The following is a 14,678-nucleotide window of genomic DNA, read 5'->3' on the forward strand; positions in this document are numbered from 1 at the left end:
TTTAAGTACTCGCCGATACCAATTACCGATACTTTCTTCATTGTCAAGTGAGTTTTTTTTTTTCTTTAACCTCTTAAAGGAGTACTCTAGTGCACAGTATTCCTGCTCCGTCCTGCCCGGGCTGCATAATAAATGAAAATGAGCCATCACTCACCTCTCTGGGTTCCCGCGGAGCGCCACTACAGCTGGGCGGTCCTCCGGTCCATCTCCTTCATACTTCCGGGTGTAACGAAGCGTCACATGGCGCTCAGCCTATCCCCGGCTGAAGCAGAACATCGCGGCGGCCAGCGATAGGCTGAGCGCCATGTGACGCTTCGTTACACCCGGAAATGAAGGAGATGGACCGTAGGACCGATCAGCTGTAGTGGCGCTCCGCGGGAACCCAGGGAGGTGAGTGATGGTTCATTTTCATTTATTTTGGAGCCCGGGCAGGATGGAGCAGGAATACTCTGCACTAGAGTACTCCTTTAAGGACGCAGGGCGTACCTGTACGCCCTGCACCCGGTTCCTGTATTTAAAACAGGGTCATGCCATGACCCCGCATCATACCGGGTCGGTCCCATAGGCTTATGATAGCCGGGACCCTGGGCTAATAGCGTGCGGCACCGATCGTTGTGCCACGTGCTATTAACCCTTTAGACGCGGCGATCAAAGTTGATCACCGTGTCTAAAACTAAAGTAAAAGCTTCCCTGCAGCTCAGTCGGGCTGATCAGGACTATCGCGATAAAATCGCGATGTCCCGATCAGTTAGGACGCGAGCGGAGGTCCCCTTACCTTGCTCCTTTGCGTCTGATCGGCATTTGATTGCTTCAAGCCTGAGCTACAGGCTTCAGCAATCAACCCCCTATAACGCTGATCCATGCAAAGCTATGGCTTTGCAGGGATCAGTGTAAAAGATCAGTGTGTGGAGTGTTATAGCCTAAAAAAGTTAATAATGGTCATTTAACCCCTTCCCTAATAAAAGTTTTAATCACCCCCCTTTTCCCATAGAAAAAAACTGTGTAAATAAAATTAAACATATGTACAAAAATATATCATTAATTGAACCGCACGGTCAACGGCGTACGCGCAAAAAAAATCCAAAGTCCAAAATAGTGTATTTTTGGTCACTTTTTATATCATGAAAAAATGAATAAAAAGCGATCAAAAAGTCTGATCAATACAAAAATTGTACCGATATAAACTTCAGAACACAGCGCAAAAAATTAGCGGCCTGTACACGGAAAAATAAGATGAGACACGGGGTCAGAAGATGAGAATTTTTTACATATAAATTTTCCTGCATGTAGTTATCATTCTTTTCAGAAGTACGACAAAATTAAACCTATATGAGTAGGATATCATTTTAACCGTATGGACCTACAGAATAAAGAAAAGGTTTCATTTTTACCGAAAAATGTACTACGTAGAAACGGGAGCCCCCTAAAGTCACAAAATTACATTTTTTCTTCAATTTTGTCGCACAATGATTTTTTTTTCTGTTTCGCCGTGGATTTTTGGGTAAAATGACTAATGTCACTGCAAAGTAGAATTGGTGGCACAAAAAATAAGCCATAATATGGATTTTTAGATGCAAAATTGAAAGCGTTATGATTTTTAGAAGGCGAGGAGGAAAAAATGAAAAAGCAAAAATGCTGAGTCCTTAAGGGGTTAATGGGAAAAAAGGTGTTTCATTTTTATAAGGGAAAGGGCTTATATATATATATATATATATATATATATATATATATAATTGGAGTGTGTGAATACCCAGGCAGCCAGCCCAGGGTCAATACAACCAAAGTCCCCAAATCACAGCACCAGCCAGGTCATGGATCTTGAAAACTGGATAAATTTATTCTTCCCCACAACAAATGCAACTTTCGGCAATAGTAGCCTTTATCAAGCATGGGAAATGCTACTATTGCTGACACGTTGCATTTGTTGTGGGGAAGAATAAAGTAATCCAGTTTTCAAAATCCATGACCTGGCTGGTGCTGTGATTTGGGGACTTTGGTTGTATACAGTGACCCCCTGACCTATGATGGCCCCAACATACGATCATTTCAACATACGATGGTCTCTCAGAGGCCATCGCATGTTGAAGGCAGCATCAACATACGATGCTTTTGTATGTCGGGGCCATCGCATAAACAGCTATCCGGCAGTGCAGACTGCTTCAGCTGGTACCGGATAGCCGTTTACGGTGCCCCGTGTTGTCCGCTGACGATCACTTATCTGTCCTCGGGTCTCTGGCGCATCCTCTTCGGGATCCCCTGCATCGTCGGCGCTCTCCATCGTCATCATCACATCACTGCGCACGCCGTCCCATCATCCAATAGGAGCGGGGTGCGTAACAACGTGATGGAGGCGACGGAGAGGGATGATGCCGGGGAAGCAGAGGCCTTGCCGGAGCATCGGGGACACCCCGGGGACGCGGCGACAGCGATGGAAGGCGACATCCAGGGAAGCGGTGACGGTCCGGAGCGGCGGGGACAGGTGAGTATAACTTCCTCTACCAGTGGTCTTCAACCTGCGGACCTCCAGATGTTGCAAAACTACAACTCCCAGCATGCCCAGACAGCCGTTGGCTGTCCGGGCATGCTGGGTGTTGTAGTTTTCCAACATCTGGAGGTCCGCAGGTTGTAGACCACTGTCCTCTACTTTACATTGCACGGATCCCTCAACATGCGATGGTTTCAACAAACGATGGTCCATTTGGAACAGATTACCATCGTATGTTGAGGGATCACTGTATATATATATTTTTATTTTATTTTACTCGAGGTGGGAAAGATGGCACTGGAAAGACTCAGGGGGGACAGATGGCACTGGAAAGACTCGGGATGGGGGAGCAGAGGGCACTGGAAAGACTCGGGGTGGGGGAGCAGAGGGCACTTGGTAGATCTTTTGGGGGGGGGGGCACTAGAAAGACTTGGGATAGGGGCAGGGAGCAGTGGAAAAACTCAGGAGTGGGCAAAGGGAAATAGGAAGACTCGAGGGGGGGGGCAGGAGGCACTGAGTAGACCCTTGGGGGGACAGAGGGCACTTGGAGGATTCGGGATAGAGGGCAGCGGGCAGACGGTGAGGATAATGGAGGCGGCTCCAGTGACTGCACAGCCCTGGGAGGAGAGACGGTGCTGGGCGGGATGGGGAGGCGGGCACGGCTGCTGTAGGGCCCGAGGAGGCCGAAGATTTGCCTGTAGAGCCAGGGCTACCGCTAGATCCTGGTGGGCATAGATGCCATGGCACTGCGGGAGCTGAAGGTCTGCCTGCTGGGGGTGAGTGAAGGGCACGGTGCCCATAGGGAAGCGCACTATGGTAATATATTATGGAAATGAATGCAAATGCCCGGTACGCACTCCCCGCCGCCTGCTATAACCCGGAAACATCACGGGCACGGCTACCGGACCGCTACCGGGCATTGCCGAGCTCGCTGCATTGCATTCGGGAAGATGTGGCTGGTGCGGATTGTGTACTGCGCTCCAGCCTGATGCGAAACAGCTGTGTTCTGACTCTGCCCATTCTGCTGCCACCTGTATCTGCTCCAACTGCACCATGGGTTGTCTCCTACACTGATCCAGAGAAAGTGACCTCTTCACAGTGCCTGGCATCATGGGGTGGGGGCTGGCACCTCTTCACAGTGCCTGGCATCATGGGGTGGGGGCTGGCATCATGGGGTGGGGGCTGGCATCATGGGGTGGGGGCTGGCATCTACAGGCCCCTCTGATGTGCTACAACTTGTAGAATGGACTGTGTATTATATGTAGGAGAGTTCTGTCATGTCCAGATGGTGACATCCTAAGTAAGTTACATATGTGACATTAGAGAGGTCACCTGATGTCTTTGGATGGATAGGTTCATGCTGCCTTTTGTGTTTCACTGTTTGTCCTATTGTATACAGTGGTCCCTCAACATACGATGGTAATCTGTTCCAAATGGACCATCGTTTGTTGAAACCATCGTATGTTGAGGGATCCGTGCAATGTAAAGTATAGGACAGTGGTCTACAACCTGCGGACCTTCCGATCTTGCAAAACTACAACACCCAGCATGCCCGGACAGCCGTTGGCTGTCCGGGCATGCTGGGAGTTGTAGTTTTGCAACATCTGGAGGTCCGCAGGTTGAAGACCACTGGTATTGGAGGTTATACTCACGTGTCCCCGCCGCTCCGGACCGTCACCGCTCATCACCGCTGCCCTGGATGTCGCCTTCCATCGCTGTCGCTGCGTCCCCGGGGTGTCCCCAACGCTCCGGCAAGGCCTCTGCTTCCCCGGCATCCTCGCTCTCCGTCGCCGCCATCATGTCGCTACGCACACCGCTCCTATTGGATGACGGGACGGCGTGCGCAGCGACGTGATGATGACGATGGAGAGCGCCGACGATGCAGGGGATCCTGAAGAGGACGCGCCGGAGCCCCGAGGACAGGTAAGTGATCGTCAGCGGACCACACGGGGCACCTTAAACGGCTATCCGGTGGCAGCTGAAGCAGTCTGCGCTGCCGGATAGCCGTTTATGCGATGGCCCCGACATACAAAAGCATTGTATGTTGATGCTGCCTTCAACATGCGATGGCCTCTGAGAGGCCATCGTGTGTTGAAACGATCATATGTCGGGGCCATCGTAGGTCAGGGGGTCACTGTACAGCAAAGAAATGAAGTACATTGAGGCTTTTAAAAAATAATTTAGGTCAATGGACTTATATGGCATACAGCAGAATCCATTTTTAGCATCCCTTTAACATTTGAGATTTTCTGCTTTTCTTCTTGCCAATAGCAACCGATCATAACAAAGCTTTGATTTATTAAAAGCACTGTATGAAATGAAAACTGATCTGTGATTGGTTGCCATGAGCAGTAAAGTCAGGTATTGTTGTAGCAAGTCTCAGGAATCTTTCATATTGTCTTTTTGTATGTATTGTGCAGTTTGCTGTTTATTACAAGCAAAAGTCCAAAGGGAAGGTCAGCAATTTAAAGGGGTACTCCGGTGGAAAACATTTATTTTTAAAAATCAACTTATGCCAGAAAGTTAAACATATTTGTAACTGACTTCTATTTAAAAATCTTAATCCTTCCAGTACTTACCAGCTGCTGTATAATACAGAAGTTATTTTCTTTTTGAATTTCTTTTCTGTCTGACCTCAGTGCTCTATGCTGACACCTCTGTCCATGTCAGGAACTGTTCAGAGCAGAAGCAAATCCACATAGCAAACCTAGACTGCTCTGGGCAGTTCCTGACATGGACAGAGGTGTCAGCAGAGAGCACTGTGGTCAGACAGAAAAGAAATTCAAAAAGACTTCCTCTGTATTATACAGCAGCTGAGAAGTACTGGAAGGATTAAGATCAAGTCATTTGCAAATCTGTTTAACTTTCTGGCACCAGTTGATTTAAAAAAAAAAAAAATGTTTTCCACCGGAGTACCCCTTTAAAACACATCCTGTGCAAGTTTTAAGCCAGCCAAATCAGGGCTGAAATTTTCTTGCACCATGTAGCAAAAAGTGCAAAGTTTCGGCATACAATGCCATCATCAGGCATGCTTGATAAAGGCATTGAATGGCGAAACGTCCCACTTTTTGTTACATGGTGCAATAAAATTTCAGCCCTGATTTGAATGACTGGATCCCTGGAGTTGTGCTGTGATTTTACTTTTTGGGTGTGCTGTTTATTAGTTATAATTCACATTCCTTAAAGGAGTACTCCACCCCTAGACATCTTATCCCCTATCCAAAGGAAAGCTCTGTGGCTGATGATGGGCGATAGAGGGGCTGGAGTATTGTGATGTCACGGCCCCACCCCCTTGTGATTTCACGCTCCGCCCCCTCAATGCAATTCTATGGGAGGAGGCGTGGTGGCCATCACACCCCTCCTATTGGCTTGTATTGAGGGTGCGGAGTGTGACTTCATGAGGGGGCAGGGCTGTGAAGTCTATGCTCCGTGCAGCTGGTGAACGGGTGGGCTGCAGGAGAGATTGCGGGGGTCCCAAGCGGCGGGACCCCTGCGATCAGACATCTTATCCCCTATCCTTTGGAAAGGGGATAAGATGTCTAGGGGTGGAGTACCCCTTTAAATGGGTACACCTGTGGAAAATATGTGTATATATATATATATATATATATATATATATATATATATATTTTTTTTTTTTTTATCAACTGGTGCCAGAAAGTTAAACAGATTTTAAATGACTTCTATTTAAAAATCTTAATCCTTACAAGTACTTATCAGCCGCTGTATACTACAGAGGAAATTCTTTTCTTTTTGAATTTCCTTTCTGTCTGACAACAGTGCTCTCTGCTGACACCTCTGTTCATGTCAGGAACTGTCCAGAGCAGGAGAGGTTTGCTATGGGGATTTGCTCCCACTCTGGACAGTTTCTGACATGGACACAGAGGTGTCAGCAGAGAGCACTGTGGTCAGACAGAAAGGAAATTCTAAATAAAAATGACTTCTTCTGTAGTATACAGCAGCTGATAAGTACTGGAAGGATTAAGATTTTTAAATAGAAGTAATTTACAAATCTAATCTGTAAGAGTATCCTTTTAAGGGTAGGGTCACACATAGCTTATACGCAGCGTATTTTCCACTGTGAGAAATCCGCTGGGCAGCAGGAAATACGCTGCACATTTTGGAGGTGGGCCAAGGGCAACAACGTGATGCAGGTTTGAATCCTGCACATTAAATATGTGCAATATACTGTACATGTGAATACACCATAAGGGTACCTTCACGCATACATGGTCTGCTGCATATTTTGTGCAGATGATTTTGCTGCCAATTAACTTCAATGGGTAGTAAAATCAGCTGCAGAAAATATGCAGCAGATCCTCTATGCGTGAACATACCCTAAGGGTGCGATAACACTTGCATATTTCCTGCTGCAGATCTGCAAATTTGCTTCAGTAGATTTCGCTACACATTAACCCTGATTTACTATTGTAAACCCTACCGGTTTTGTCGGGTTGTGCACCACAATTTGTGTCTGTGCCAGAATTGTGTCCAAAAAATAAAAAAAAAACCTGACCAACTCTCCATTTTACTTAGAAAACTGAAAAGGGGCGTTCCCACCAACATTTTTGAAAAATCCCAACATATATACTAGTGTTTTCATTGAAGATGTGGATTTGAGCTCTGGAAAACCTGACAGCGCAGAGCATGTGTAAAAATTGCAAAACGTAGTGAAATATTAGTAAATACTGTGGAAAAATACCTGCTGGGAATCAAAACCCACATCAAAACCCATTTTTTTTATTTCCCCACAGCCGTATTGCATAATTGGAAATGCACCCTATGTTCACACGTCGGAGAGTCTCAGTTCGGACGCTGCGGGCGCCGGCATGCATTTCATGTGGACTCCGCACAAAGAATGTGTTCATTCTTTGTGTGGACATGGAAAATGGAATTTCCGTGCCAGAAACATCTGGCACGGAAATTCTGCCGTTTGCACAGCGCAGCAGAATCCCGTTGAATTTAACAGGACTCTGCTACAGCGGAATCTGCGCGCCGAATTCCAATGCGGAATCTGGCACGAAAATTCCAACGTGTGAACATGGCTTCACCCAGTGGTCAAATTCTGGGAAGAAAAAGTGTGGGAACTCGCCCAGGATTTCCAATCAAGGGCTGGACAGGACTCCTGCTAATGGGGACAGTGTATCTGCTGTGGAAAAAGTGCAGGAACTCCATTCCCAAGGGTTCCTGCAGGACTTAAGCCTTGGCTTCACCAGACCCCAATGACTGAGGAGGTCAAAAGACCCATCTGCCACAAAAAAAGGTCCCTGGTGTCATAAGACCCTGTTCCCACAATGGAAATTGGCTCTTAATTTCTGTGATAATGTGCTGCAGACAGTAAACGCTATCCCATTCACTATAGCGCAGTGCAAGGACCTCTTCGGCGAATTCCTCCTAAACTTCCGTAGTATGAATTGAGCAGCAAAATCCCATTGAGATCAATGGGAGGCTGCTGTAAGCAGAATCTGTGCAGAATTTTCTTGTGGACATTCCACATCAAAATTCTTATCACTGCACGAGAAATTCTGCACATAAGTTTCGTAGTGTACATGGTAGGTTTTGGGCCATGTTACCAAGTTTGCATTTGGGCCCACGTTTCAAGCTTCAAGGGCGGGAACCTGCACTATCTATCTATTTTATTTGTCTGTTTGTCGATCATCTATCATCTATTTCTATTCTCCACCCTCAGCCTCTCCCAGTAATATGGGTGCAGGCACAGCAGTTGGTTCTCTTGCTGCTGTTCAGCTAGGGTTGCCTTTTTTAAAGGGTTTCTGTCAGCAGGTTTGAGCCCTCAGCACTATATAGAGGAAGCAAAGGGCAGTGTAAGCATACCGGGGTTAGGGTCATGCAGGTTACTTGACTGTAAAAAGCCTGTTTTAGGGTATGTTCACACTGCGGAATTCCCACAGTGAACGTTACCATCAGTGTGAATGGGTCTTCTGCGAGACCCGTTCACAATGCGGAATTTCAGCAGCGGACAATTCTGCCGCTGAAATTGTTTCGTGCAAAGAAAGAACATGTTCATTCTTTGCGCCGAAGTCCACGAGTACTGCATAGCTGTCAATGGTACTGCATAGCCGTCAAGTATTTTCGGCGGCAGATGCCAGATGGAATCTCGGCTCACTGAATTCAGCGAGCGGAGATTCCGCAGTGTGAACATATCCTTAGGGTATGTCCACTTCTGCATCAGAGGCTTAGTTTATCTACTCATTCATTGGAGCAGATGAATTGAAACTGAAATTTAAATTGAACAGGGCTGGTTAATCCACTGGGCAACCAACACCATTGACTTTATTGGGTATCTGGCATGGAGTCCGCCATCTTACTGGACTTTACTGGACAATAAAATACTGCTTGCTACTTTTTTGTCCAGTATTTTGAATGGAATCTGGAATGTAGGCCCCCAACAAAGCCTTTGATGTAGGTGTGTACACAACTACCCAGGACACAGGCCTTTCATGGTAAGTGTCCAGAGCTCTTGGGCATTTTCCCAGAGTGACGGCTCTAGTGTTCTTCTGGATGCTAGAATTGAAAGAGGGGCTTTAATGGAAAGTGGCCGGTTGTGCAAAGCCATTTCTCTGCTGATATTAAAACTAGATTGGAACCATACCTCCCTTTTCTCACAATCCAATGTCTGAAGTCTGTGTCCATTAATTCCTATAGTGATAAAGCGCCTTTATGTTTAGATAAGATCTGACCTGAGCATAGAGGAGAGTGACTTCAGGCCCCAAAGACATCAAGCAAATGGGGCTGCTGGGTCATTAAAAGAAATGCCCATGCCCCATGGTAAAGTCACATTTCCCCAGAATAATTCCAGAAACATCATCTGTCACCAGACAGTTCTCTCTGACAAAGACTATAGCGCTCGATCGGTGGGTGGGCTGTAAAATAAAACAGCCCAGAGGGATCATGTAACCTACTCTCAAATATAGAAGTCATGTGATCTTGGCCAATCAGAGATGTCTTGGGACCTCCCACAATCTTCGAGAGGGGACCCGGCTCTCTCACCGAGGAGTGCATGTCGTCTACCGGTAGACTGCATGTGCTCCACTCATTTCTATAGGATCGCCGATGATGCCCAGGGGCTGTACTCGGGTCTTTTTGGCGCTCCCATAGAAACAGTGAGGAGCGCGTGCCGTTGGTAGCATGCGCTCCTCACTGAGATCGCAGGGGCCACAGCGGACGGACCCCCATGATCAGCTACTTATCTATCCTATGGATAGTTGATAAATACATTTTTGCCATAGATGTCCATTAACATATTGGACTCTTATTTATCAAAACTGAATATAAAATATAAAAAAATTCTGTGTTGGCTGTAGCAGCCAATAACAACTCATCATCCACGTAGAAAGCTACTTTGTGGCCATAAGGGTAGAGTTATTAATACTCTATGAGCCTTTATCAGACTTGGTGTTGTTTTCTGGCATTTTGTAAACTAGGGAATTGTCATTGATGAGTGTAAATAAACCTTAATGGGGTTCTCCATGTTAAATAACATTGATGTCCTATATTTTAGACCAGGTAGATAAGAAGGCAGAAAAACAAGATCTTCCATGGGCGCAATAGGTGTCAGATAAAAAGATCACTTCTGATCTATTGAGTGGTAGAATAGAAGATCGCTGGGATCATGGGTACTGATAAGACAACGATTTATTGGCACAATAAAGCAACGCGGGCACTTCGTAAGGCCATGTGCAAACAATGAGCATTCATAGCTTAATTAGACAGTCCTTACGTGCATTAAAAGGTTACGTTAATCAAGCTATTCAGGGTGAGCAACTCCGTTATGGGTAACTCCCAGAACAGCTCTAAGGAATAAATAGCCAAAGAATATTGTAAAAACATATAAAACGGACAATAAAATGAACCATCTGTATAGGCATAGAAAACTGTAATAATAATTACTTTACATAAATAAAAAGCCATTGTTCTGGTAATGTTACGCATATAGAATGGTACCAATCTATTGAACATAATATTAAATATAAATAGAAAAATGGTGATATTTATCATAAAAGTAAAAACAACAAAAAACTGAAAAATATGTATGTGACGGACTGAGGAGGGACCTCTCAGTGTCCCCCTCCACCAAGAGCGACTTCTCCTTCCAGACGACAAGCCCCAGCATACCACAGGCAATATCCCTGGGCAGAACTAGAGATTATCACATCCTCGTACCCAAAGAACCAGGCAACACCAGTCTTCAGGTATAAAAATCAATCTCTCTTTATTGAGGAACCAGTGTCTCCTTTTATAGGAAAGACATCACAGGGGGAAGGGGCAGTAAAGACAATACAGGGGACATTAAGTCTGGAAGATAATCCAATAAAAGTATCCCTATGTAGTGCATTGTTCAGAATGTGGACCGTGCGCAGAATTAGTACCTTGTGCAGAATGTGTCTTGAAAACAGCAAATAAAGGTATTTTAATAAGATATCCAACAAGGAGCTTTAGGTCACTGGACAACATTAACTGTGGAAATAGTGATGTCCTTAAGTCCATCAAAGTCCCAGTCTTTCTCGTGCCCGCCCCTGAAGCTAGTCCGAGTTCCGCTCAGTCACTCTTCCATAGTCACTCTGGGAGCCCAGGCAACAATAGCGGAGGGGTAGGGTGACTCTAGGGACTGTTACAATGTAAATTGCATGTAAAGCTAGCAATGGGGCTGTATAGTGGAATTGAGTGGAAAATCAGTAATGTTGAAGATGGAGAGGAGGGGATGGATAGTATACTGAATAATGATGTTATACTGACCTGTTAGGTTTCAAACAAGGATGGTCTCAAAAATGTCATTAAAGGGGTACTCCACCCCTAGACATCTTTTCCCCAATCGTGGGGGTCCCGCCGCTGGGGACCCCCGCAATATAGCATGCAGCACCCACCTGTATCTGCTTCCGGCAGAGCTGGAGGTTCTGGCTCCCGACCACGGGAACGGAAGATCGTGACGTCATGACTTCGCCCCCGTGTGCTGTCACACCCCGCCCCCTCAAGTCTTTGGGAGGGGGCGTGATGGCTGGATAGGGGATATGATGTCTGGATAGGGGATAAGATGTCTAGGGGTGGAGTACCCCTTTAAGGCTGTAGAGAGCTACATTTATGAATCCAGTATACCTCCAATCGTTTAAGCAGTTCAAACCAGTTTAATCTATGTTTGGACACATGATCAATTGGAGTCACTGAAAAAGATTTAGCAGTTCCGTTATGAATAGTCACATATTGGCCCTGATTTACTAAGAGTGTTGTGTAGGTTTCTTTGTGGGTTTTAATTCCCTACAATTTTTTCCATGGTATTTACTAAGGTTTCCCTACATTTTGCACTTTTCCCTACATTTTGCTTTTTTTTTTACACATGCTCTGATCTGTCTGGTTTTCCTCAGCTCAAATCCACAACATTTTCTGTGGAAACCTTAGTCAATAAGTAGTTTTTTTGTGAAAATGTTGGGAACACACCCCTTTTCGGTGACCACGCCCCTTTTCCAATGGGCACACCCCTTTTTCGGGTTTTCTTACTAAAATGGAGAGTTTGTCGGGTTTTTCAATTCTGGCACAAATTCTGGCGCGGACAAAATTTCGGGCACAATGCGGCAGAATCTGGCGCATAACCGGACTAAACATGTCGGCGTTTGCGATAGTAAATGAGGGCCATTGTCTAGATAGACTGTGTAACAAAAAACCTGTCTTCACGTTGAACCTCTGCTTATTGCCTTATTGATTCTGTTCCTAAGTTTCATGGTAGTCCGGCCCATGTATTGAATCCCACAATGACATTAAATCAGATATATTACGTAATCTGATTCGCAGGTCAGATGAAATTGGTTGGGAAAACTTTCTCCTTTTACATGGGAGATAAAATTCTGTTTGTTTTGCTGGATTTCTGAACAACATAGACATCTTTTTTTACCACATCGGAAGCTACCCAGCCGACTGGATCCTACTTTCTTAGGTTGGTGTTGTTTAAGTTGGATGGGGCCAAAATGTTTTTTAATGATGGCATTTAGTGGAACGTGACTCCAGGTTGTTTCTAAAGGGATGCTTTCAGGAAATTGTCACTCTCAAGGAGATACCAGTGTTTCTTCAGGATGTTCTTGATCTCAGATGCAGAGGTACTGTATCTGGTGATAAAATTTAGGTCCCATTTTCTCTCTGCATCTTTTTATACTTCTTTGTCTTTTTCTGTTCCTTTTTTGGGGGCCAAGCATTCTGCTTGAGTAAGATTTAAGTTTTTTCATAAGCATCAGACAGTAGTTTTTTTTTTGGATACTTTTTCTCCAAAAAATGCTTTGGGAGGATACCTGCCTGTGCTCGAAAATCTTCTTCTCTGGTGCAATTTTTCCTAATTCTCTTATATTGAGAGTATTGGACGCTCTCAAGCCATTTTTTGTAGTGGCCGATTTCGAATTCGATATAATTGTTGGTGTCAACCAAAAAAAAAAGTGATAAATTTGTTTTCGTCATGAGTGATGGTAAGGTCAAGGAATTCAATAGCTTCAGAGCTGGTGGTAATCGTAAAGTTGAGTCCCCATTGTTTGCTGTTTACAAACTCAGAAAATTTGACAACTGAGGACTGGGGGCCTTTCTAAATCTACACCAGGTCGTCTATGTATCGATGATATAATATCAGATGTTTCTGTATCTCTGCATTTCCCCAGATGTAGCGGGTTTCAAATGCGTCCATAAATAGGTTTGCGTACGAGGGGACCACTTTGGCCCCAATAGCCTTCCCTTTTGTTTGATGGTAAATGCCCCCATTGTACACAAAGAAATAATTCTCCAGAATAAATTCCAAACCATCCAGCAAGAAATATCGCTGAGGTTCAGTGATTTCATTATCCTCGATGAGGAATTTTTCAACTGCCTGTAGGCCTAATTGATGGTCGGTGAGGGCCGCCATATCACAGGTAACCATTAAGTATGAAGGTTCCCACTGGACTGTGGAAAGGTTATGTATAAGTTGGGATGTGTCTCGTAAATAGCTAGGAAGGTATTAATCTATTGAATGAGCCAAGTTACTAGTGGGGGAGTTTGTACAAACAATTATGGGACGCCCAGGAGGATTGGTCAAGGATTTATGGATTTTGGGTAGAAAGTAGAAATATGGCCGGTTAAAATGATACACTGTTAAAAATGTATATTCCTGTTTGCTCAGCATATGTGCATTATATATCTTTTAGACCAGTCACTGACCTTTAATCCCTGAAGATGAATGGAAGAGCTGCTGTATCAGGCAGGCACAGCCACCTGTACTCGAGTAAACAATGAAGGGGAAGGAGCCCAGATCGCCATGTCTGCAGGAGATCAGACCCCTACTGATGAAACCTTAATCTTAAAGGGGTACTCTGGTGGGAAACAATTTTTTTTAAATCAACTGGTGCCGGAAAGTTAAACAGATTTGTAAATTACTTTTATTAAAAAATATTTATCCTTCCAATACTTATCAGCTACTGTATGCTACAGAGGAAGTTGTATTTCTTTCTGGAGTTTTTTTTACAGTCAGCAGAGAGCACTGTGGTCAGACAGAAAATAAATTCAAAAAGAAAAGAACTTCCTCTGTAGCATACAGCAGCTGATAAGTACTGGAAGGATTAAGATTTTTAAATAGAAGTAATTTACAAATCTGTTTAACTTTCTGGCACCAGTTGATTTAAAAAAAAAATTCCACTGGAGTTCCCCTTTAAAGGGATACTCTGGGTAAAAAAATCAAATCATCTGGTTACAGAATGTTACATGGTTTTGCAAAGTATGTCAATTTAAAAATCTCAAACCTTGCAGTATTTATCAGCTTCTGTATGCCCTGGAGGAAGTAATGTAGTTTTTAGTCAGAAATGGTGCTCTATGCCACCTCTGTCCACGTCAGGAATTATTTAGAGCAGGAGCAAATCCCCATAGCAAACCTCTCCTGCTCTGGACAGTTATTGATGCAGACAGAGGTGGCAGCAGAGAGCACTGTGGTTAGACTGGAAAGGCTACATGGCTTCCTCCAGGGCATATAGCGGCTTAAAAGTACTGGAAGGCTTGAGATATTTAAACAGAAGTGAATAAAATCTGTATAACTTTCTGTCACCAGTTAATTTGAAAACAATTTGTATTCAATGATGTTACCCCTTTAAGGATAGTACATCAATATTACAGTGGCAGAGAAGTCCTTTGAGGGGCCATACATGTGTCCTTGTCTTCCTGAATGACTCCCAATTCA

At 44.7% G+C, this 14,678-nt stretch overlaps 1 protein-coding gene across 1 annotated transcript in view; it reads left to right on the forward strand.

The window, feature by feature from the left end:
• Window positions 1-3,115: 3,115 nt before the first annotated feature.
• RAB22A (RAB22A, member RAS oncogene family) overlaps window positions 3,116-14,678 on the forward strand; it is a 38,497-nt gene continuing 26,934 nt past the window's right edge. Inside the window, exon 1 of the mRNA XM_056548008.1 lies at window positions 3,116-3,261. Coding sequence (XP_056403983.1) covers window positions 3,226-3,261 — 36 coding nt within the window. The 5' untranslated portion in view covers window positions 3,116-3,225. The remainder of the gene's footprint in view (window positions 3,262-14,678) is intronic.

Source organism: Hyla sarda, chromosome 12 (assembly GCF_029499605.1).
Source record: "Hyla sarda isolate aHylSar1 chromosome 12, aHylSar1.hap1, whole genome shotgun sequence".
NCBI lineage: Eukaryota > Metazoa > Chordata > Amphibia > Anura > Hylidae > Hyla > Hyla sarda.